At 30.7% G+C, this 26007-nt stretch overlaps 1 protein-coding gene across 12 annotated transcripts in view; it reads right to left on the bottom strand.

Moving 5' to 3' along the window:
• Positions 1-26007, bottom strand: part of LOC134726026 (uncharacterized) — a 95801-nt gene that overhangs the window by 47420 nt on the left and 22374 nt on the right. For 9 of the 12 annotated variants that reach the window (XM_063590483.1, XM_063590392.1, XM_063590400.1 and 6 more), the window contains exons 5-31: positions 25673-25791; positions 24988-25206; positions 24269-24310; positions 22458-22544; positions 21811-21907; positions 20802-20873; positions 20153-20187; positions 19474-19631; positions 15155-15295; positions 13635-13792; positions 12819-12935; positions 12257-12369; positions 11773-11824; positions 10662-10831; positions 10018-10105; positions 9666-9707; positions 8559-8669; positions 7936-8013; positions 7213-7245; positions 6255-6411; positions 5505-5656; positions 4415-4518; positions 3620-3713; positions 2416-2544; positions 1806-1958; positions 1075-1239; positions 479-575 (exon numbers count right to left, since the gene is read on the bottom strand). In XM_063590483.1, the coding sequence (XP_063446553.1) occupies positions 479-575; positions 1075-1239; positions 1806-1958; positions 2416-2544; positions 3620-3713; positions 4415-4518; positions 5505-5656; positions 6255-6411; positions 7213-7245; positions 7936-8013; positions 8559-8669; positions 9666-9707; positions 10018-10105; positions 10662-10831; positions 11773-11824; positions 12257-12369; positions 12819-12935; positions 13635-13792; positions 15155-15295; positions 19474-19631; positions 20153-20187; positions 20802-20873; positions 21811-21907; positions 22458-22544; positions 24269-24310; positions 24988-25206; positions 25673-25791 (2983 nt within the window). The remainder of the gene's footprint in view (positions 1-478; positions 576-1074; positions 1240-1805; positions 1959-2415; positions 2545-3619; positions 3714-4414; positions 4519-5504; positions 5657-6254; positions 6412-7212; positions 7246-7935; positions 8014-8558; positions 8670-9665; positions 9708-10017; positions 10106-10661; positions 10832-11772; positions 11825-12256; positions 12370-12818; positions 12936-13634; positions 13793-15154; positions 15296-19473; positions 19632-20152; positions 20188-20801; positions 20874-21810; positions 21908-22457; positions 22545-24268; positions 24311-24987; positions 25207-25672; positions 25792-26007) is intronic. The other 3 variants (XM_063590419.1, XM_063590437.1, XM_063590446.1) reach the window with 3 other exon arrangements.

Genomic DNA, 26007 nt, shown 5'->3' with positions numbered 1-26007 from the left:
ATGAATATTCAAAAGGTCTCAAATATATTTTTTAAAACATTGAAGAAAACCCAGACAGGACTTCATTTTTACACATTAAAAGGTAATTGCCAAAGCTGAAGATGGGCAGCAAATAAAAAGAATATTCAGAACAAGAACTTGAAAGGATTTTGAACCCTGCTTGGTTAGTAAAGCAGCAAATACAAGTTATCAAGTCTTGGGTGAACATAATGGAGATCAAGCATAATCTTAGAATTACAATTTATGTGTTCAAGGGAATAACCAGGGTTAAAAGTTAGACTTTAAGTCATTAAGGCAACATCAGTTTCATCAGGGCTTTCAAGAAGTTGCATGAAAGAGAAGTAACCAAATATGTGTCATATAGAACCTTAGAATAGGTCTATGACAATGGTTGACACAAATATACAAATGATTTAATGAGTTACTTCCTATAACCTTTGTCTAACACCATAAAAAACACATTTTAAATGATTCATACCTTTTGGTAATGCTACCACATAGACTTTATGTGAGACACCTAATTCACATCCACCAATGACAACTTTACATCTATTACTGTCTGGATCAGGTACAAGCTGTCAAATATAACATATCTTATATATTCTAAACTATGGGAAAGGAAATTGAATCAAAATTTGCATAATGTAAATTCAGTTTTGTAATTAACTATGTGCTCTATTTCCATGCAAGAGTCCTATCTTAAATTACAAATACTAACTTTTCTTTCAGTAATATATTTTCAAGTTGGTGTCCAATAAAGAAAATAAAGTTGATGATACATTTTTTTTTTCGTTTTTTCAAACTTTATTGAAATTCTTAGAAAAAGTTTACTTGTCAATTGGTAGTTTTGGAATTGTTCATAACCCAAAATGAAATAAGCATACTTTGCTGGTTGAATTTCCACCAATTTGGATATGTTAGCCATTCAAAACATTCATTCTGGTGTTTGCTTTTGAAAAATTACCTTTACTACATCAGATTATGAAACAGTGCATTTGCTGCTGAAATTAAGGTCTTATAATATTTTTTTTAAATATGTGTCCTACTAAAAGATAATTAACAACTATCCCATACCCTTGATCCACACTGTTGGTCATTCAGGAAAACAAGATAGCCAGAAATGGGGTATGATCTGGAATCTATGGACATCCATACAACTGATATGGCATCCTCTTTTTCTGTCCTCTCAAGGGAGATAATTGGTCCTCCATCATTTGAAACTAATGGACACTTCATCATCTGAAATTTCAATAAATGCAATGTTATGCTGATAAGAATATTACTTTTTTAAAGTCAATGTCAGAGTAAAAACAAAAATATGAGATTTGTAATTTTTCAAAACCACTGACAGTCACATTTATATTAATTAGTTGCATAAATTCATACTGAAATAAGATAGAAGAAAACATGTTTAACATAACTATCAATGATATGAATTTATAGTTTCACCTTGGTTTCATATAACTATTCAAAAGCCAATCATATGCAAATATAGTATCTAGTTTTTAAGAAATTTTTAATCATGTTTTAGATTTGAGTATCAAACATCACCAATTTAACAATGATTATATTCGTTCATGTATTTGTCAACAAACAATCTGCTATCAAATATATTCTTTTCAATTTCCTAACTTTGTGGATGATTTAATATTAGAGATTATTCCATATTTGTAAAATTAGCAATGATTTATATTCACGTTAATTTTGTTCCCGATAAAGTTATGAAAATTGCTCACAAAAAATAAGAATGTTTACAGAAATTCCATGAAAACATTCACAAACCTATCCAATTAAAAACTACTTACCAATTTGTTAGACATCTGTGGAGATTGTTTAGGATTGGTGGAGTATACTTCCACAACAACTTCATACAATCGTCCACCAGCCAATCCACTGATGTTTATACTATTGTTATTAGGAGGGAACATCTCACAGTATGATACACCATTCAAAAAAAGCTGTTAAAAAGATTTTTTTACCATATAAAATAATTGAGAGCATATTACTAACAAACTCTTATATGTGTAAGTTCACCCATATTGTTGTAAGCAGCCATTCTATTTTTCATTATTTACTAAAAAGCTGATTTAAAATAGGTCAATGTCCACTTATGTTAAAAATTAATTTCTTTTATAAATATATAAACAACTTCTCATGAATTACAATTTTTTTTTTTTTTTTTTTTAAACTCATTTCAGTCACATTTGTTTCCCATCTTTTCTTCTTGTTTTTTTCTTCATGTTTTGGATGTGTTTTTAAACAACATAGATTTTCCACTCTAATGAAAGCGTTCATGTTGGCTATCCATACAACATAAAGTATTATTTGTTTCTGTCCATTATATATTTTTTTGGTTCTAAGATTTAAATAAAACTTTTATTTCATCTAAAACACATATTATAAAACTTCCATTACCTGGTACCCTTTGATAAGCAACAAATTACTTTCATCTGGTGAATCCCAGAATATCTCCATAATTCCAGGTCCTGTAAAGCAGGCTTTTACTGTTGGTACACAGTCCCACCATGTCCAATGCTTCTTTGTCTAATTAAAAATAATAATAGTCTTATTTTGTAAGGTATTTCTAAGAGTTATATGTACAAATAAGAAACCAAAATGCTATAGACCACTAAAAATGTCTATCCTTTTTCCCCACTGGTGACATTTGTCACTTGAACTATGGCAACGCTTGATTTTTCCGGTCATGGCAATCTTAATATTTAACACTTCCAGCACAGAAAATGCTAAAAGGTCTTGTGCACACAAGTTTTTTTATTTTTTTGTGGAGTTTATATTGCTGAATCTTTAGTTTTCTGAGTTGTACAGTATTTTGAAGAGTGCTGTTTATCTTTCCATATTTTTTCTTTTGGTCATGTTGTTCACCGTCTTTCTTTTGACTTATGGTTTATAATACATTCTTTGTTCAATCTTACTTTATTCTATAATAGAATCATGATCATACTTCCTTATTCTGAACAATAAGAAATTGATGTCACATGAAAATATATTTCTGTGTACTGCCCAACACACTGAGATTTTAAAAAGCAAGTCAACAAAGTTACAGTTTGTTCATAAACTTTTTTATAACACATAAACACATTAATTTGACTGCAAGCTAATCTACCTTTCAAAAAATGAAATGTGCATAGCTGAGAAGAAACACACAATAATTTCTATTTAATATCTTATCATACATGTACATTGACAGCCCAACAGATATTGCTAGCCTGTATTTGTATACTACTGTAAATTCAGAAATTATTGCAATGTTTTTATTATTGCGAAATTTTTTAGTTTAAAATGCCTAAATCGCAATAATACTCAATTTACAGTATACAGATATCACTTTAAAGCTCAGCCCACTACTGGACTAATTTTGTATATTAATGTTGACAATTGTTGTATGAAATTTCAAAACCTTAGAATGTGTATGCAAGACAGAATGTGCAGGTGAGGCTTGAGTAACACCGGTTCTTAGCTTTAAAAAAACAGCTGATATTCAAAGACATTAAACTTTATTGCCTTTGTCTCTAATTTAACCAAACCAGGGACAGAACCCTTGTTTAACATCACTGAAAGTGACTATTCTACAGCAGTCACCAAGTCTGTCCAAGCTTACCTTAGGTGATGGTTTCTTATCAGAAACAACAGATGCATCAGAATCACTTGTGTCATCTTGTGTGTCACTCTCTTCTGGTAGTACAAAGTATCGTCTACAATAGAAGCAAAATGGTTTACAAAATATAACCCTAAAACAAGTTTTGAAATTAAAAAGTTTGACTGAGAAGTTGGTCTGACAGGTGAACTTCAAGACAACTAGTATTTGAGTTGAGTTGTCAAAAGAGAGCATTTTTTTAGGGGTGCATTGAACAGCTTCCTGTGTAAAAAAAAACAGGTACTGTAAATCAAGAAATTATTGCGATGTTTTTATTATTGCAAATGATATGTCAGGGCAATAATCGCAATTATTTAAACTTGGATTTTGAAATATTTTTTTTAATTACAAGGAATTTTTCTCTATATTACAAAATTTTTAGTCTAGAATGACAAAATCTATAAAAAAAAATGCATGCAATAATTTCTGAAGACTGAAGTTATAGTAACAATCTGAAATTTTCTATCAACTCAACATATAACATATTTGTCCATTTCATTAAGCAGATTAGAGTAATTTGCCATTTCAGGTAATCAAGTGGTCCAAGAATTATTTACAAAGTGTACACCATGACAATCATGATAGTTCAAAAATGTCCTGTATTAAGAAGTCCATAAATTCAGTCAATGTCTTATGATCATTTTCATTGGTGTAATAATAATGAAATTACCCATAAACCATAAACATTTTGATTCTGAATGGTCACATTGAAATCATTGTAAATCTCCATAAAACCATTTACAGAATAACCACACTTACCTTGAAGTTATAATATGACTGTTAAGAAAGCCTTCTTTGACAGCCATGAATCTAACAAAACACAATCCTGGAGTCTTCAACTTTATACCCTTCTCTGTGTATAGCTAAAATCAAACAAGGCATTACAATAACTGCTGTCTAGTTAAAAATATTAAAAAAACAAGAATGTGTCCATAGTACACGGATGCCCCACTCACACTATCATTTTCTATGTTCAGTAGACCGTGAAATTGGGGTCAAAACTTTAATTTTGAATTCAAATTAGAAAAATCATATCATAAGAAACATGTGTACTAAGTTTCAAGTTGATTGGACATTAACTTCATCAAATACTACCTTGACCAAAAACTTTAACCTGAACTTCACACTATCATTTTCTATGTTCAGTGGACCATAAAATTGGGGTCAAAACTATAATTTGGCATTAAAATTAGAAAGATCATATCATGGGGAACATGTGTACTAAGTTTCGAGTTGATTGAACTTCAACTTCTTTAAAAACTACCTTGACCAAAAACTTTAACCTGAAGCGAAAGGACGCACGGACGCACAGACGGACGAACGGAGGCACAGACCAGAATACATAATGCCCCTCTACTATCGTAGGTGGGGCATAATTAATCAATACATCAATACATCTCAGATAAATATCTGTTTGCCCGGTATTTTTTTTAAAAAGTTTTACCAGTCATAACCATGTCATGTTAATTAATATATGAGTTATAGCCCTTTCAATTTTCTGTGGCTTCATTCAATATCCAAATTTTGTGGATTGGGGAAAATTGCATTTTGGCAGATATTTAATATCATGGCTTTGACAGTCTAAATACAATTAAGGCCTTTAGAAAATTCCTACTTTGTTAAACATTTAAATTTGTTTATATCCATGTACATCCATGAAGAACATGTAAATAAGTATCCCACAAACAAAAGTGAATATACAGTTTCTTTTTTTTTGCTGTAGAATTTGAATAATGTGTTTTAGTCATTGTATTTCAAACAGCAATAGATAAGATCTAGCAGCCATATTGTTCAGTTCATATTGCCATATACTTTGTATTGTTAATCTTATTAGACAATAAGTTTATACCTTTGCTGAGTCTAGATGTAACTCTGGTGGTGCTCCATCTATGGTGAAATATATCTTGGAACCAGGAGAATCACAACCTAATGTAATTTTTGTCCCACTGTTAACCGACCCTCCATCTACTGACGATATAAAAGGATCAGACACTCTTCCAGCTGAAATAAAGAGGGTTGATACGTTTTGATAAAAAGATTCAATAACTTCAATTAAGCAAGATAGATTAAAACTAGAAAAAAACAAACATTCTTCATTAATTGTTCATCCTATTAAAGTCTGCATATATATGTTTAGCTTGGAATGTGTTTAAAGCTTAAATTGAAAACAAAATACTGATACATGAAATAACATCAGTCTTTTGGCTGGTTTAGGTGTGGAAACCAAACAAAATTACTAAAAGTAAAATGTAGAAGTATCAATAATAGAGAGAGTATAAAACACATATTATATGTTAATAACAGCAATATCTAACCTGCCCTCCCCTTCCATGCATGGGAAGATCTAAATCATCCTAAGTCGAGAATCATGTCATTAAATTACATTGATACTAGGAAGAACCATAGATTATCATTCAACACATATCTTTTGGTTACCACAAGTTGTTATATTTTTATTGTTTGACGTTTTATCTTAACAACTTTCTAATCAACCTAATTGTACTGTGACCTATATCTGTTAATTTCTGTGTCATTTTGGTCTCTTGTGGAGAGTTGTCACATTGGCAATCATACCACATCTTCTTTTTTGTCAACCTACCTGCTGCCAGGACAAATACGATACAGGAATAACCAGGTGCTCCCTGTGAAGCCACTGTGTAAGATCCTGGCTCATCAAATGTATACAGGAAACTGTTGTCAGATGTAGGCTTCCCACTGTTAAAGGCTTTTGGTCCAGATATCACATTCAATGGTTCCTGTTTAAAAATCAATCAGTTTCAAATTATTGATATATGTATGTTACAAACCAGTTGATGCTTTTTTGAGTTACTGCTTTAACAATGTATTGTACATAAACCTTTCAAAAGAGACATTTTTAAACCATAAGGATCTGACTGTAATTGAACAATTGTTGCCACATGGATGATTTATGGTGCAATAATTAACTATGAAATCAGGCAAATTCATGGCAAAATACCTTCAAATAATTGCAAACCTTCGAAAAGCAATATTAATTTTAGTATTCTGAGTAAATATGTTCTATTGAGAAAATATATAAAGGAAAAATGTTTCTATAGCAATCCCTAAAATCTTTTATTTTTGAATGCATTGGATAAAAATCACATGAAGTACAAATATATAGCTTTTCTTTCATAGTACAATGCATAAATACACCCAACTAATATTTCTTCAATCTAGCAGAATATTTAAGCATGATGACAAAAAAATCTATTCATAACACTGACATTCATTTTCAATATCTCATCTCATAAAAAAATTAAATGAATTTTGACATTATTAATTTTTTTTTCTTGTGGGCTTTTAAATATTATCCCTATTTGCATAATTGCTGCTTATTATCTAGACTGTTGCAAACAAACTGTAAACTCATTTGCATTTTGCTGTTTGCAATTCAAATTGTTGCAGAATCATTATAAATCTATTGACATATTTGCAATGCTGAAAAAGATCTAATTCTGATTATATTATATATATGTGCTGTAAATCAAATACTAGTAGTTGATTTTTTACTAGCGTGCCAGCTAACTTAGACTTACTTCATTTTCTTGGGTAGGTGCATTTGACATTTCCTAATAACATCAATAGGTCATTTATAAATCATCTATTAAAGACTTATGGCAAAATATTGAAGTCATGTTCTTTTATGATATGAATAACATACATAGTTCTTCCTGAACTAAAATTTCTGATATATATCTAAGAAATTCTAAATATCAGTATTCATTGAAATATTATTTTTTTAGTTTTGTGTTGCTTGCTTGATTACTCATGATAATAAACATGATGGTTAAATTGTCAATTAGGATGTTATCTTCAAATCTAAAATGTCTTTGATATTGTTTAATTCAGTGGCGGATCCAGGGGTTTGAACCCCTCCTTTTTTTGGCCGATCAATGCATTTGAATTGGAGCATATAGTTACTCTGGTTTGGGAACCCCCCTTTTTAAAATGGATGGATCCGTCAATGTAATTTCACCTATGTTAAGGTATTAAAGAAATTGTGGCTCAACTTTTCACCCAGATGTATAATTCCAAAATTCCAAGACGAGGTCATTCTTCTGACAGAAGTTCTTTTGTAGATATCAGTGAAATTATGGTTTCAACATTTCACCAACAAAAAAAATAAATTCATTGTATATCCCTACACACAAGCAAACTCCATCATTTTCATTTTTAATGGAGCCTCAATATTTCATCCAAAAGATAAATGACTTCCTTATATTGCACCCATATCATCTTATTATCCAAGATTAATTTACCTTGCTTTCAGGAGATGATACATGTATAATGTTATGAGCTTCTTCATTCCCTTTCCAGGTCCATAAAACACTCTGACCCTGAAAAATAGTGAAATAAAATATTATAAAACAACAGTAATTATGAAAATGTTTTCCCTTGCAGCCTCTGTACATTTGTTTATTCTTTTAATTTAATTTTTTTTGTCTTAATATCCATGTTGAATGTATTCTCAACAATTTGCTTGATTTTTAAACAGCAAAAAAAAAACTGTTTTGTCAAAATTTATTAATAGTGAAGTCAACTTATAGGTCTTTTTACATTAACACTGAAATATTTTTTTTTTATATAAAAACTCAAAGTATGAATCTACGTAATCATGGTAATGAAAATCACTTACATGATACAAATGGACATTAATATAAAGTCCTTGACATGCATTTAATAATTCCTTGATAAATATGTTGAGTATATGTAACAAACATTACTGATCACTGTTACTGATGGTTGTAGACAAGAAAGTGATTGCAATATACCACCCACTGAATATCAAACAGCAGCCAAGTCATCCAAATGACATTGAAAAGAACCATAATTTTTTTTTTCAAAACTCACAAAAGATTGTTGTCATGGAAACAATACTTACCTTTGTTACATACAGGAAGTGTGGATGGAAACCTTCTGAATCCAAACGACATACTTGATTGTCATAGCGCTCATCACAAATCACACTGCTAACTCTGATGTCATCCATCAACTGTAAATATCAAATCAACATTCAGATTTCGAGACAATTCTTCCCAAATATATTTTTTTAAAGGTTTAGGTTATCAGCAAATACAAGTTACGCCTTTAAAAATAACCTCTTCAACTTTATGAAGGTATACTAAAATTTTCAAATGTGTTTTTTTCACCACCATCAAATCGTTTGGTTCAACTATCAATCAAAAGTAATATGCAAAAATCTAGAATAACTAGAATATGTGTTAATATGTCACAATGTCCTCTCATATTTTGAAATTTTCTATATTTAGTAACAGTTCGGATGGATACATTTATAAAATAAATATTGTTAAATGTATAGGCATCTTAATGGTATAATATACCAGTTTTTGATTTTCTTTTGAAAACTTAGTTCACCTAAAAATAAAGTTTCACTTGTCAGACTTTAAAGATAACAGCTCTAAAACCTATAACTAAAAATCTAAATCTATTTAGCAGATAATATGAAGCAATACAGCAAAGCTCCATTTCCTCACTTTTCTCTTGCTAAACAAACAAATAAGAAATTCTGCATATCATCATCATCATCATCATCATCATCATCACAAATCTAAATGACACAATTTTCTAAAATTGATCAATAATTATTGAAAATGTAGATTACAACAAAATGTTACAAGCTGAAATCAAAGATCTTGGGCACTACAGCTTGAATCATGTGTTTTTAACCTGAGGCTTTTCCTACATATATTCATGGCAGCAAGGCAAAGCTCTTGAATTTTTTTTTAACAGCAGCATTTCCCCCATTGATCTTAAGTGGTCAATTCAAGTTGTCTTTCCTGGGTCCCATGTACGTTTTTATGAAATCAGTTTGTTTTATCCAATGATCAACTCAGTAATATTGATTTTATGATCTATGAGTATCTATCATGAGTTTATTTATCATTTTTTGGCAAAACTGACTAAGTAAAAAAATATTGTAGCATAGAGTGGTTCCAAAACATCTAGCCTAAAGCTCACACTGACTCACTTCTTCATTCCCCTCAACCACAATCATTGGACCAGAGTATACCTGGTGATGATGCATAAATATATATTCCAGAAATACTTGTATTTCCCATTCTATCTTTTATTCTAAACTTTATACTGATTTTTCTGAACTCAAGGCAATTTTCAGAATCAAAATAATTTTCCACTGTGATTGCTAGAAAACCATATATTTGTTTACATCAAATAACATGAGTTTATATCAAATTATATCCAGTTCTTGTTTAAAGATATAAAACAGGTAATTTCAAATTACAAAACCATTGTTATTTTGAAGCCAAGATCAACAGGAAATTATCACTTTACGATACAACACTTATTTATATATATCTTACATTATCAGACTCTTTCTTCTGTCTTTTGAATGATTTACTGTAGAAATGTATTACTCCTGTCTTCTGTACAGCTTGTGATATACATCGTCTGCAAAAAAATATGTCTAATTTAGTAGATTAAATTAATTTCGAACAACAGCTATATTGTATTAATATGCCAATACAAAACACCACTTTTTTATGTCTAAAATAAAATTATGGATCACCTAAATATCTGAATAATAGTTTTTAGAAAATTTGACAGAAATACTGTGTGGATTTATTATTGTTCAGGGATGACAATGTTCATGAATTCCTGGTTTAGCTATATCCATTTCTGAATTTACAGTAAATGATTCCTATAGTATTTATCTAGTATCTTGTTTCCATTATAAAATTAACAATTGTATAATAACTTAATCCTAGTTTTAGGTGGGGTTCCTGTTACTTATTCTTTAGTTTTCTATGTTGTGTCATGTGTACTATTGTTTGTCTGTTTGTCTTTTTCATTTTGAGCCATGGTGTTGTCAGTTTATTTTCGATTTATGAGTTTAACTGTCCCTCTGGTATCTTTCATCCCTCTTTTACTCAAAAAGGTTTTATGAGTTGTCTAAAAACAAAAAAGTAGTCTTAAGAGAACATATTTGAAAATGAAGACAACAAACCTTGGTGTGACGGCTGCTGATTCTAATTCCTCTGTCGTGAGCTGATCAACATTTTTAACTTCAGCCACATCATATGACCTCAATCCTCTAAATATCCAACATACAATGTCATTACATTTGATTGTTACTGGGTCTGGTCTGATCTCTAATGCTACATTCACTTCATGTACCTGTGGAATTTGAAGTAAATATACACCATTAATGTTCATCTAGTAGAGAGAGAGAGAGAGAAAGAACAAGTGAAACTGCGAGCTACTGCTCACTGATGATACCCCCGCCGCAAGTGGATAATATTAATAGTGTAAAAATATGCAAGTGTTCGGTAAACAGGAAGTTGTCGAGTGATGAATCTGAAAACGCATCACACGGTATAGCTGACCTATATAAATCCTGAAACCAAATTTCAGAAATCCTTGTATTGTAATTCCTGAGAAAAATGTGACGAAAATTTTCAACTTGGCTATCATGTGTAAAATCATACAAGTGTTCGGTAACCAGGAAGTTGTCGAGTGATGAATCTGAAAACGCATCACACGGTATAGCTGACTTATATAAATCCTGAAACCAAATTTCAGAAATCCTTGTATTGTAGTTCCTGAGAAAAATGTGACGAAAATTTTCAACTTGAATCTGAAAACGCATCACACGGTATGGCTGACATATATAAATGTTGATACCAAATTACAGAAACGGTGGATGTGTAGTTCCTGAGAAAAATGTGACGAAAGTTTTGTTGGACGGACTGACTGACGGACGGACTGACGGACAGACAGAGGTAAAACAGTATACCCCCCCTTTTTTAAAGCGGGGTAAAGCGGGGGTATAAATAGAAAAAAAACTGCATTAATTCTTAATAATGCTTGCATCATGCATACATCTGACATTTTCTCATGCTAAAATTCAAAGTGTTGAAAACTTATGTGTGAAACAAATTTATGCGAGATAATTTTTTTAACGCAAAATCAAGGTCTACTGTAAAGGGATTCATACTGGATGATTCCACTTTAGTTGTGTGCCGTTTTCCAATTTAGCTATGACAAGGACAGGTCCTTATTACAATTAACACAGAAAAATCTGTTATAATTTTAAAATTACAAAAAGTTCCTCTTACCTGTGGTTGTGTTGAAACAACAATAGCACCAAATACTTTTGGCAAAACAGAACTGAAATGGAGAACAAAATTGTCAAGTATAGCAAGACAATAAATGTATATTGACTAAGACCAGAAGCATATGTTCTTAACAATTGTTGTTTAAACTTATTAGTTCAATAAATCTCATGGAGAGTTATTGAAACAATAACTAGGTGACAAAATCATTTTTCTTCAGACAATTAAAGGTTCATAACCATATACATTGTAGTTTTGTGTCCAAAAGATTTTACCAATTCATAGAAACAAGAGTAAGAATATCTACATATGTATCACACTATGGTATATTGTACTCTGAAATATCCACCATTTTTGACACTGAAAACGTTGACCTGAATTTTCCCCCTTCAAAACTCTATTAGATCTATCAATAAGGTTTAATAAAATATTAATTTTGAGCTGATAATATTTTTCCAAAAATAATCCTATTTTTGTTCTTACTTACCTGATAAAATAGAATACACCTGGTGCCATAAACTGATGCATAAAGGCTGAGGGGGCATCTCTGGCCTGTCCACTACAGAATCCATCATCTATTGGCTTGCCTTGGTGAGATACCTGAAATAATTGGTAATACTGTTACACTGTGCTAGATCACAATATAATAATGAAAAAAAAGATGATGTGTCTTTAAAACACCATACTCATTAAAATATTTATTAAGAATTATTACTCTGCTTTTATTTGTTTTATCATTACAACGCTAAACCTACATGACTGAGGTAACTTTTTCAGGAATATTATCAAAATTGATGCTGGCTCCCATCTAAAATACAATGTATTAGCATAGACAATAGTATATAACCTTATTTATCCATTGATAAAATCTTCATAATTTCAATTAAACTAATTTAAAACATGTATTCATTTTTCGAAAAACTCCTGGCTTCTGACTATATTACACAAAATTCAGCTGCATATAAAAGATCAAAACAAGCCAACTAATCTCTAGTGGAAAGATGTCTTAATGGCACTCATACCATATCTGCACATTTTTTATTACTTACTTGAATGATATCATGTGGTTTTTTACTTGACTGCCACACCCACCAGACTCTATCATTAGGACGGACTGTGATCACTTTAGGTTCAAATCCATTGTCTGTCAGATGTATTGTATGGTTCTATAAAAAAGAAAGTTAAAACAAATTGTCATTCATAGCTAATTAGTTTAATATTACATTGTATACTAATTTAAGTAGATTTTGTGGGTACAGGTGATCCACGAATTAAAATGTTGTCTTGAACATTTCAGTAAAACTTATGATTAATTAAGTTCATAAGATTTTTGTGTAAAGAGCCAGAGAATCTTTAAATACAGTTAGAATTTCAACCTTGTATAACTTTACATTAATAGATTCACACTTGAGGAGTTTTGTCAAAATCTGTGGATATTAAACAATTATTTTCAATTTGATTCCAATTAACTAGGTTACAACATAAGCTGTTTGTGTTTTAACATATTTTTCTAGCATTTTTCTCATCAAAATGAATAGAAAGTGCACTATGGGATATTTGAGTCTCATTATAAAATAATTTTGTATCTACCTAATAATTAAAAAGTGTATTTGCTTTGATTTAGAACTATTCCATTAAAATTGATGTGGGTGACAAGGAATGCAAATAAACCAAATTATTTCAAAAGATAATCTTTTTTTATAAATGACCTATATCCCCCCCCCTCCCCCCAAAAAAAACCGTCCCTTCTTTCCTTTCCTCCCTATTGATTTTCATGGAATGACCCTTGGAATATCATCTAAAAAAGTCAAAATATTGACATATCATCATAGTTATATTATCTCAGTTGTTTTTAGAGTTATTACCTTTGGTCCAGGATTAACTATTACTGAACATGTATTCATGCTATCTGGTCCATTCACGATTCTGTAATTATACACCCCTATGGTAGTGTATTGCGTAGTTGCCAGACCAACACTTGTACAAAGTCTGATGGCATCCTCATTTAGGTGGTGGTATTTTTCTGTAAAAGAATTTATCAGTCATTACATATAACAGTTGAAAAAATGTATAATTAAAAATATTTTTGTTTCATTTCAAGTTTTCTTTGTAATTTGAGGAATTTGTTACTGTTCCGGACCATATGAGTATTTGGACCATACGCGTATGGTCATGACCATATGCGTATACTCATATGGTCCGACCGTACGCTTATGGTCGGACCATATGAGTATTATACTCGTTTGGTTATTAACGGGCCGGACCATATGAGTATTTGGACCATATAGGTATTTTTTCAAATTTACAATAGAAATAATACAATAAACTTTATCTTAAAAACAAATGTGATTACAAACAAATGTATTAATTTTACACGCCAAAAGCTACATAAACATTAAATATTGATGGCCACAGTCAGTTGATCTTAGTTTTAATCGCTAATTGTATTCGTGTATGTTTTTGTATACTCAGAATGAAATTCACACGGTACCATGCATGTACTTTTTCTGGGATTGCTTGTTTTTGCTGCATGCAGTGATATCAACTTGGACAATTCCGATGTGTCTACGGTGTTTTTGAGAAACTCTAGATCTCAAATCTCGTAAAATGAATATCAAAGATCAAATTAAATAAAGTCATTGGCTATTCCATGGCTCTTAAATGCTATTTTACCATCTTATAGATCAAAAAGAAGTGTAGAAAAAAGAATAGAAAAAGATAAAGAAACATACACTTTTAATATTTTACTTAAAAAAATCATGATCTTTAAAAAATATCATGATCCTTGCCGGTGATGTCACCTATTTTAAACAATAAAATTCCTTGTACAATATGTTCATTTAAATTTGGCATCTTTTTATAATTGTACTTACAAATAGTAAGTAATATTAACTGTGTGAAACTGTTTTTTTTTAATAAGTTTTTTTAATATACAGAATGTATAATAAAATGACATTTTAGTGACGTAACAACGTAACACCTAATGAAGAGTTTAAAAGTATACGTGTTGATTACCTCGACCATACGCGTATGGTCGGACCATATGAGGATATACCCATATGGTCATGACCATACGCGTATGGTCCAGATACTCATATGGTCCGGAACATTACAAATGGCTGATCTTTTATAGTTTCTGCTAAATTTTCAAGCACATTTTGCAGGCTCAGATCTTTGCATACTGTGTGGCATTGCAGACAATTGATTGAACTCTATTTTTTGTAACACTATTTCTCTGTCTCATTAACACATAATTAAAAGCATCCAATATATATTGATATAATAAATTTAAAATTTGATAAATTTTCTGCAAATTTAAGTTCCTGTAAATGTTAATTTTGTTGTTATAATTTTAAACCTTTGACACATTAATTTATTAACATACCATTTTCAGAAGTGGGTAATTTAGCAAGTGGGTTAAGCATTTTATCAACTTCAGATATATGAAATATGTGATCTCTTTTAAGACTTTCTTCCGCATCCCAGGTCCACCAAATTCTGTCTCCTGTCTGGGCGTTCACAACATCTATAATAACAATACATTTAAATAATAACAAAAATTTATTAGGATAAAAGACATTTTTATAATCTGCTGTAAATAAAATGTGAAAGACCCTTAGTAATATAGCTCAAGGGTGACTAACTTATATAAGTTTTTCTTGTTTCCAAATCCCTGTATTTCTATTGTATTATTGTAATTTGTGTGCACTTTTGAAATATAAATATTGTTTAAACTAAGAACATTTTCTATTGTTAGGATTAACAAGCTATCTATTATTCTGGAAAACGTATCTCTGCAACAATCTCATTGAAAAATTATCTGAGATGAGATTCAGTGAGGAGACCTTCTAGACATATAAATAAGATGATGTGGTAGGAGTGCCAATGAGACAACTCTCCATCAAAAGTATGGCCTTCAACATGAAATCCTTGGCCCTAACCAATCAGCAAGCTATTAATGGCCCAAAATTGACTAGTGTAAAACAATTTAAATAAATAATAAAAATATAGTATATATACCAATACACATAATTAACAGCGCCTGGTGATGTTTGATAGCCTGACCGGTTTCGGTCCATAAAGGACCTTCAGGTAGCAATACACAGTTAGGAAAAAAACTTAAAATTGACACTCATAATTTTTAAACACCCCCTTTCCCCTCCTGTCTAACAAAGAAGGCTTTATATGTGTGTTATGCATGTATATACTTGTAGAAAGAGAATCTTCCATAGATTTGATTTCTAATGGTCATAAGGGTGAAATATAATCCCTTTTGGGTGTAACCATGGCAACAATCTGCATTTCTTAGATACAAAATATAGCAAAAAAGGGGGGTGAACATGTCACAAAAGTCTCCATAATTTGGTCTAAAGGAAAATTTCAATGAATTACAGTGATACCTTTCCTGAATCCATAGGTTTATATCTATCAAGTGGTCCAAAAAAAATCATATGTCTTTTCCTGCTCGTTTTTCCATAAAATTGAATTGAAAAGATCGAGCGCAAAATCTTTGTTGATAAACACTACAATAATTTATGGACCTATGAACGGTACGGATAGGAAAATACGGACTGTCAATCATTGAAATGGCCTATAAAACATGTTAAAATCAATCTACATGTTCATATAAACCCACTAAGAAGGCTATATTATTCTTCAATTACCTAAAAATCAATTTTATTGTACAAAAACTTTCATATTTAAAAAATTCACAGGGGCCATAATGCGAAACTAAACTTCTAACTGTGTATTGCTACCTTAAGGATTAACATTTTTTTTTCCCAATTCCACTTTAAATGGATTTCTGTTTTCTACTAGTTAAAACGAGCATTTTCGCCTGCTAGTTTTGAAAATTTGTTCAGAAATAAATATTTTATGAAGGTTAGCAGTTGACACTGAAATGCAACAAAAAAGTGATTTTATGAAACATGCCATGTCAAAGTGCATTTTCTCCTTTTTTAGTCAATTTTCTAAAACTATACCTTCTAAGCCTGTCTTTCCTTGTTTAAAAACCTAAATTAACCTTAACAGTAGACAACTTTTACAAGTTAAAGCTATTTTAAAGCTCTAGAATGTCAATTTTGTTGTGTATTACCATACCAAGGCCTTGGTTAAAATTTAGTCAATACTGAATTTATTTATAACAGCGGGGAAAAAATTGGGCTTAATTCATGCTAACTTGTGACTTTATACTTGCTAAAATAATAAATTTGATTTAGTCGCATGAAAAAATATAAAGCGTTCCCTTCTAAGGTTTCTACATAACGCGCAATCTTCTTTTCCAAGGGGTAGCCAATAAAGTATCAATTAATAACGGAACCAAGTCTATGTGTCAAAATGTCTATATTGGTTGCTAAGGACAATAAACAACAAAACTAACATACATTGTCATACTAAAGGTTGTTTCTTCCTTAGAATTGTATCTATAACCTAAATATCAATAGTTTTGTGGTATGTTTGTCTGAAAAAAAGGCAATTATTTGCTTTGTCAAATGCCATAAGGTAGCAATACACAGTTAGGAAAAAAACTTAAAATTGACACTCATAATTTTTAAACACCCCCTTTCCCCTCCTGTCTAACAAAGAAGGCTTTATATGTGTGTTATGCATGTATATACTTGTAGAAAGAGAATCTTCCATAGATTTGATTTCTAATGGTCATAAGGGTGAAATATAATCCCTTTTGGGTGTAACCATGGCAACAATCTGCATTTCTTAGATACAAAATATAGCAAAAAAGGGGGGTGAACATGTCACAAAAGTCTCCATAATTTGGTCTAAAGGAAAATTTCAATGAATTACAGTGATACCTTTCCTGAATCCATAGGTTTATATCTATCAAGTGGTCCAAAAAAAATCATATGTCTTCCTGCTCGTTTTTCCATAAAATTGAATTGAAAAGATGGAGCGCAAAATCTTTGTTGATAAACACTACAATAATTTATGGACCTATGAACGGTACGGATAGGAAAATACGGACTGTCAATCATTGAAATGGCCTATAAAACATGTTAAAATCAATCTACATGTTCATATAAACCCACTAAGAAGGCTATATTATTCTTCAATTACCTAAAAATCAATTTTATTGTACAAAAACTTTCATATTTAAAAAATTCACAGGGGCCATAATGCGAAACTAAACTTCTAACTGTGTATTGCTACCTCATCAGAGGCAGAATGGTGGATTAATGTTTGCACCCTATTTATATAGATATGGTAACCGGCGGTTGAGTTAACCGGCTGTTGAGTTAACAAGTGGTTGAGTTAACCGGCGGTTGGGTTAAGCGGCGGTTGAGTTAAGCAGCTGTTGAGTTTACCGGCGGTTGAGTTAACCAGCGGTTGAGTTTACCGGCGGTTGAGATAACCGGCGGTTGAGTTTACCGGCGGTTGAGTTAACAGGTGAAAAATCCCAGTGGGATTTTCCATGGTTACAATTATCTATATTTAGCTAATGTTCATGTTACAGTAAACTTTTTGACATGTTACGGTAAACATTTTTACACTTTACGGTAAACATGTGACCTGATAATATAACCTTATTTGGGCTTTAGCATTGGATAAAGAGTGTTTTAATAATTTAAGAAGTACATAGTAATCATTTAGTCTTGATCTTTGGCTTATGATCCACCTAAATATCAAGTCTTGGAATAGTATTTCAAGGTAGTTATGTGATCTTAATATTTGGCTTATGATACACCTAAATATCAAGTCTTGAAATAGTACTTCCTAGTAGTCATGCAGTCTTGAAATACTATTATTAGACTTGATATTTAGGTGAATCATAAGCCAAAAATCAAGACTGCATGACTACCATGAATTACTATTTCAAGACTTGATATACAGGTGTATCATAAGCCTGAGGTCAAGACTGCATGACTACTAGGAAGTACTATTTCAAGACTTGATATTTAGGTGTATCATAAGCCAAATATTAAGATAACTCAACCACTGGTTAACTCAACCGCGGTTAACTCAACCGTTGATTAACTCAAACGCCGGTTACCATATCTATATAAATAAAACATTAATCCACCATTCTGCCTCTGATGAAGGTCCTTCATGGACCGAAACCGGTCAGGCTATCAAACATCACCAGGAGCTGTTAATTATGTGTATTGGTATATATACTATATTTTTATGCTTTTACATTTTTCTCACTGATACACATAGTTAATATGGCTTCTACTAAAGAAAGCTCCATGGAGCTAATGTGTTTAGAGACTACTTATGTCAGTACACCTTTCCTATATTGCCTAAAACAATTTAAATAGTTTGAATACCACATATAATCTAATAATCACTGTATACCTAAGCAATGTCAATTATATTTACTTTAGACTAAAACATCATCACATCTTCAGATACTTGAAGAAAATTATAAAATACAAAACTTTCATTTATTGAAACCATAAAAGAATATTAAGGAAGTTAGAATTTAACAACCCATATTCTTTTTAAAGGATGTTCAGTTTTAACTAACCCTAGAAATGCTCTAAAAAAACAGCTGAATTTAGGAATTAAGGAAAAATATAAAGAATATATCACTGTGGCAACTGACTGGATGGGTTCTTAAAAGTAAAATGAATGATTCTTCAATCATAGCTGCAATCATTACACCTATACAATCCATATTTTTAAATGAAATTCTACTGAATATGTCTCTATGAAGACATATTTCCACTTTATAAAAGCATATTTGACCTTGTGTAAAGCCTTTCTCTGTTAAGTCTACATAGTGTTCCTTCTGTTTTGGCTTGACTATAATTGTTCCTATGTATTCTGCAGCTTCTTGGAAGTTCTGATCTGAGTAATAATAAACTCCTGGAGTGTAGAATTCATGGGACAGTAGGCCTTGTTTACTGAAAAACATTTAAAAAAAACATTTACAAATCATGAGCATCCAACTTCTAATGCTTGATTAATGTGGTTTTATAAGATGACAGCATCCAATTTCTAATTCTAGTTAGCTGTAATGTTATAACAGATGACAGTTAAAGACACCACAATTCAGATGAAGGAATTAACCAATTCATGAAGAGAAACTTGAAAAAGTTTAATCTGTGTTTTGCAGTCATACATTGTAAACCATTTTCCATAGGGTGAAAATGCACACTTTTTCAAGCTACCACTCTACTCCTAACAGTGGGCATTTTAAATGGAATAAAAGTGTCTTTTAGAGGGGGAAAAAAATCAGGAATGTGTAAAAAGTTGAACAAACATTGATAATTTCCTATAATGTTTGCCTTGCAGGTTTCGAAAATTGTTGGTAATTATGGATGACCCCTTATGAATGTAGTATGCAGGTGAATATTTTTAAAAGCTTGTGGTGACTCATTCCATATACATAAAACCTGTAATCAAAAACTAAATGTAATCTTACCTTGGAACAGAACTTCTGAATCCATTTTGTACAGGCTGAAAAAAGCAGAAAAGAGACATGTAAACTGAAGTTACATTATTACAGAGACATGTATTATCAGTAACCCCTAAATCTTAATAGAATTTCAAAATAGTATATGCAATTGACAACAAGTTCTTGTAATTCAAAAATCAGAAATCTTAATTTGACTCAAATCATTTTATTGTTTATCAATAGTGTTTAAAAATTCTTTTCAATAAAGTTAACATCCTATAGTGAAATTTAAGCTCAACATTCTGTGAATTCATTGTTATTCATGAAGTACTATTTTTTTTTGTTTCTCATAAATTAAAGTGTTTGATTTAAAAAAAAAAAAAAAAAAAAAGTTTCCTTATAAGATTCAAAGTTCTGTTGATTCATTTTTATTCATCATATTCATGAATTACTATTTTTTGTGGATTTCTTTCCAGGTCAATCATAAAATAAGTATAAACCTAATACAAACTTTCTATAAGCCTGAACACAGAACTGTTAAAAACAATGAAACCAAGTATCAATGAGCTGCATTTTTTTCTCAATTCTCAAAATCAGCAATAGAAAACAAAGGACTCCACAACATTTTAAAAGTCTACAGGTCGATTTGTAGACAATTACATGACAATATACTTACTTCATAAGGTTCGTCATCTCCATGTTCACCAGTTGGAGCCTCTATCTGGTATACACTGTGTAGCTTCTTACACTGAAATAATATAAACAATATTTCTTTATTTATTAACAGTTTTATAGTGTGAACACTTATACAATACAACATGTACAGTAAATTAGTTGCCTTGAATGAATATTCTTTGTATGGTACAAAAATTATGTTTTTGAGTGTTTATTGAACCCATACCTGCCAACTTTTCAAAATGCCCATGGGGGTTTCGCATGCAAGATGGCTGCCATAGTCCTAAAAAAACCTGCAAGGGGGCCTGCAAATACATTTTAATGTTGTTTTTTGGCTTCTTCATACTTTTATAAGCCAAAAGTCATTGTAAAATAAATTGATTTGCTTAAATTGTGGACAACATTGCTCTTTCAAAATTTCAGTTTGGGAGCCTCCATGGGGGAAATCCCCCACAAATAGTGACAGCTGGCAGATATGTGAACCTTTATATTAAAATATACCAATTGGCCAGTTAAGAATATTATTTTTAAAGGGATTGAGAAACTTTCAAGGAAGGGGGGGGGGAATGAAGATATCTATTTTTAACATTAAGTCTATAACGTATTAGAAACACTTTCAGTATAAAGCTGTATATCTGAAGTACTGTGTGATTTGAGAAATTTTGGGTTTTTTTGTTATCTTTTTTGATTGCTTTTGCTTTTTTTTTTAAATAAGAATATGACAAATAATGTCACCATACAGCAGAAAATATATCTGTGATGTCATTATGACATTAAAGCCTAGAAAATGCTAGAGCTTTAAAGATTTTATCATACTGCTCCTTCTCAGAATGAGAGATACCGGTACAAAAATATTCATCAATTTTCTTCCCTCAATGAAACCTCTATCAGATGCTTTCAAGTTATGTATAACTTCAAATGTGAATGTGCATTCATTTGTTGGACTTGTATATGATAATGCATACATATATAGCAAAAGGAAATATAACATAAAAGTTTTTGAAACTAACTTTAAATTTGTCCCAGAACCACCATACTCTGTCACCCTCCTCTATCAACAATATCATTGGCTGGAAGGATCTGTCTAATAGTTCTACTTTGTATTCTCTGAAATAAATAAGTATTAATAAACTTACATTAAATAAATTATGTTGGACTTTTATGTCTTTTTTATCAGATGATGTTTGTATATAAAAAAGGTTTGAAACAATTCAGCACATCTTGTAGATGCTAATTGAGCCCATTCTTAAAAACACAAAAATCAAAATCCAGTAATTGTACAACAGCTTAAAGAATTAAATATTCTTGTAACAGGGGGGCATGGTAAGTTTATTTCTAAATTTATTTATTTTTATTTTGAAGGTATTGAAATTGATTATGCATATTCAGATATTAATATTGTAAAGGTTTTATTAATGTGAATAACACGACTGATTCTAATATAGGATAAATATGCAACTCTTCTTCAAATTGCAATATTTAAACTCTCATTTTTGTCTATTCTTCAAAAATCGCAATAATAAATGCAAACAATAATTTCTGAATTTAAAGTACTGATATCAAACCATGGACACAGAGATGAAGAATCTAAATGTATATTTATAAAGCCAACAAATAAGCTGAATATTGTCTCATATAGAGGGGGAACATTACAAACCTTTGTGTTTCTCTGACATGTACCGCACAATGATGAACTTTCTCAACTTCACCACTCTCCGTCTGGAAAAAGTATAGGCCTGGTCTCCTGTCAACAGAAATGGGTAAATATAATTCAAAAGCGTTGTGATGAAGAGTACTATAAAACAGTGTCACATGATATTCAAATGCAACTTTTTGAAACCTCACTTCTGATTGCAAACCTCGAAATATATGGGGTTTAAGGTAGAACCCAACACTTTCACTAAAATTAATTTGGCTCGATTAATTTTCATAAAATTTTGTCCAAGTTTTTACTTTTGACATTTTAACAAAAATACGAAAAAAATATAAAATTTGTTTTGTCAGAATAATTACACTGGTTCTATAGCAATTTGACAAACAAAAATTCTGATCATTGAGAAGCTTAATATTCGTTTTACAACACAACATAACTAAAATATGTTTAGCTGACTTTACAGAGTTATCTCCCTGTAGTGTTAGGTACCACCTCAAATCACCTTGCAGATGTTTAAACTAGAGGCTCCAAAGAGCCTGTGTCGCTCACCTTGGTCTATGTGAATATTAAACAAAGGACGCATTTGAATTCATGACAAAATTGTGTTTTGGTGATGGTGATGTGTTTGTACATCTTACTTTACTGAACATTCTTGCTGCTTACAAACATTCTATCTATATTGAACTTGGCCTAAGAGTTTCAGTCGAAAATGTTAATTAAAATTTACAAATTTTATGAAAATTGTTAAAAATTGACTTTAAAGGGCAATAACTCCCTATGGGGTCAATTGACCATTTAGGTCATGTTGACTTATTTTTAAGTCTTACTTTGCTGTACATTGTTGCTCTTTACAGTTTATCTCTATCTATAATAATATTCAAGATAATAACAAAAAACGGTGAAATTTCCTTAAAATGACTAATTCAGGGGCATCAACCAAACAGCGGTTTGTCCGATCCATCTGAAAATTTCATGGCAGATAGATCTTGACCTGATAAACAATTTTACTCCCTGTTAGATTTGCTCTAAATGCTTTGGTTTTTGAGTTATAAGCCAAAAACTGCATTTTACCCCTATGTTCTATTTTTAGCCATGGCGGCCATCTTGGTTGGTTGGCCGGGTCACGCCACACATTTTTTAAACTAGATACCCCAATGATGATTGCTGACAAGTTTGTTTAAATTTGGCCAGGTAGTTTCAGAGAAGAAGATTTTTGTAAAAGACTACTAAGATTTACGAAAAATGGTTAAAAATTGACTATAAAGGGCAATAACTCCTAAAGGGGTCAACTGACCACTTTGATTATGTTGACTTATTTGTAGATCTTACTTTGCTGAACATTATTGTTGTTAACAGTTTATCTCTATCTATAATAATATTCAAGATAATAACCAATAACAGCAAAATTTCCCTAAAATTACCAATTCACGACGGACGCCGGACGCCAAGGGATGAGAAAAGCTCACTTGGCCCTTCGGGCCAGGTGAGCTAAAAAAGCACAATCAAAAAGTAAAGTAATTTGAAGTTTGCAAAATATGCTTCAGGAAAATAAGTTTAGAGCTGTAAAATAATGAATGATTTAAACAAGTACTCAATTCAAAAAAGAAAAACTTCACAGCACTTTGTAAAATGATAAACAATTATAAATAGTGTCATAAAAAATCTTTTAATAGTTAAGATTGGCTTTTTATGTGATTATTATTTCACATTATGAATGTAAGCTAGTATAATCACTAAGATTGACATCATAAAAAGTACAAGGAAATATATTTGAACTAATGCCTAGAAATATGTATTACTGGAATATGACTTACGTGAAAGTTTGTCTGAAACTTCCTGTTACTGTTTTAACAACCCTGCAAACAAAAACAGAACACTTTAATGTTTATAAGTAAATTTCAACATTGCTGCAAATATAATAAACTTATACTAATATATTAAAAGATTATTCATAAATACTTTAGCATGTAAACCTTAGACCTTAAGGTAGGGTAATATTCTAATGATAAGTAATTCATGTTTCTGTATTATAACCAATCACATGATAAGATAAAAATTTTAAATTTACAGCTTTGAGCAAAGTTTTTGTGAAAATCATAAAAATGCAGTTTATTTAAGCAAAATGTATTTATTTTTCGAAGAATACAAATTGATACATTTATGATTTATAGATAAGTCAAAATAAATTGGCACTGCCTTACAACTTCATTGTCATAGAAATAAACCATACATCTTTCTTTTTCATCACATTTTGTATGTACTTAGCACACAAGTTATTATAATTTTCAAAACAGTACAGATATATGGAAAAAAAAGTTGCCAAAACATGCATGGATTTAACTTTCTTGTATAATAACGACAGCTGATACACTTAAATTTCTCTCATACTGATAAAAGCAAACAATTTTCATACAAAAAATCTTGCTTGTCTATATGTATTAAAGATGTTTTGCAAATAAAACAGTTGTCATATCCCAAAAAATAATTCTAATAATATCTGTATTATTTTGTTTAGCTATTAAAGACAGCTTACTCTGCATTTTCTGCCTCCTTTTTAAAGCAGCCTTTCTCTATACAATATTTGACTTCCTGTACAGAGTGTGGGGCTGTACACTGTTTCCATTGCCATTTTATAGAGTGGCCCTGGTCTATGTATATCTTCTTTGGATTAAACCCATCATCTGTTATTTCTGCCAATAAATCTGTCCTTCGTTTCACAACAACTGTTAATGGAGTACATCTCACATTGTTTCTAGAATACAAATTGATAAAGATGTATTTTTAAAAGTATTCAAATTGATACAAAATTCACTTTTGAAAGAGTTAAAATTGCAGACTTGGAGTAATTGTAATCATTAATCAGCTGTAATCAATTACAAATACAATTTGACAAACTGACACAAAATGCAAAATACAAAATACAATACAAAATTGTGTTTATTAAAGTGTACAAGTTGATACAAAATTTGTGTTTATTAAAGTGTACAAATTGATACAAAATTTGTGTTTATTAAAGTGTACAAATTTATACAAAATTTGTGATTATTAAAGTGTACAAATTGATACAAAATTTGTGTTTATTACAGTGTACAAATTGATACAAAATTCTATTTTTAAAGTGTACAAATTACTGGTACTAGAGTTTGCCTTTGTTATCTCAATTAACTACATGCTATTGGTTTTCTAACTTATTAAACGTAAAAGATTAGTGTACTTACATGGCAAATTTGTATTCTCCTTCCAAGTTAAACTGTTGATTATATTTTCCTTTACATTTATTTATATCACATGAAAAACCACCAATAACAGGACGTAGCTTGTCTCCATCATGTATCACCTATAAAAAGGAAAAGTCAGATGATCAATTTTAAGAATATGTTTTGAAGAGAATCATGAATAAAGAAAGAAAACATAGCATTTTATACTTTGTAATCAATCTATAGAATGCCAACCATATAAGTGTCACATCAAAAAGTCTTTACTTTACAATATAAGAAATGTATGAAATTCTCCATTTATGTTCGTGCCGTATTTACAACATGCATAAACAATT

This window comes from Mytilus trossulus, chromosome 1 (assembly GCF_036588685.1).
Source record: "Mytilus trossulus isolate FHL-02 chromosome 1, PNRI_Mtr1.1.1.hap1, whole genome shotgun sequence".
Taxonomy (NCBI): domain Eukaryota; kingdom Metazoa; phylum Mollusca; class Bivalvia; order Mytilida; family Mytilidae; genus Mytilus; species Mytilus trossulus.
Note: the sequence above shows the minus strand (reverse complement) of the source record. Positions and strands in the feature narration are given on the sequence as shown.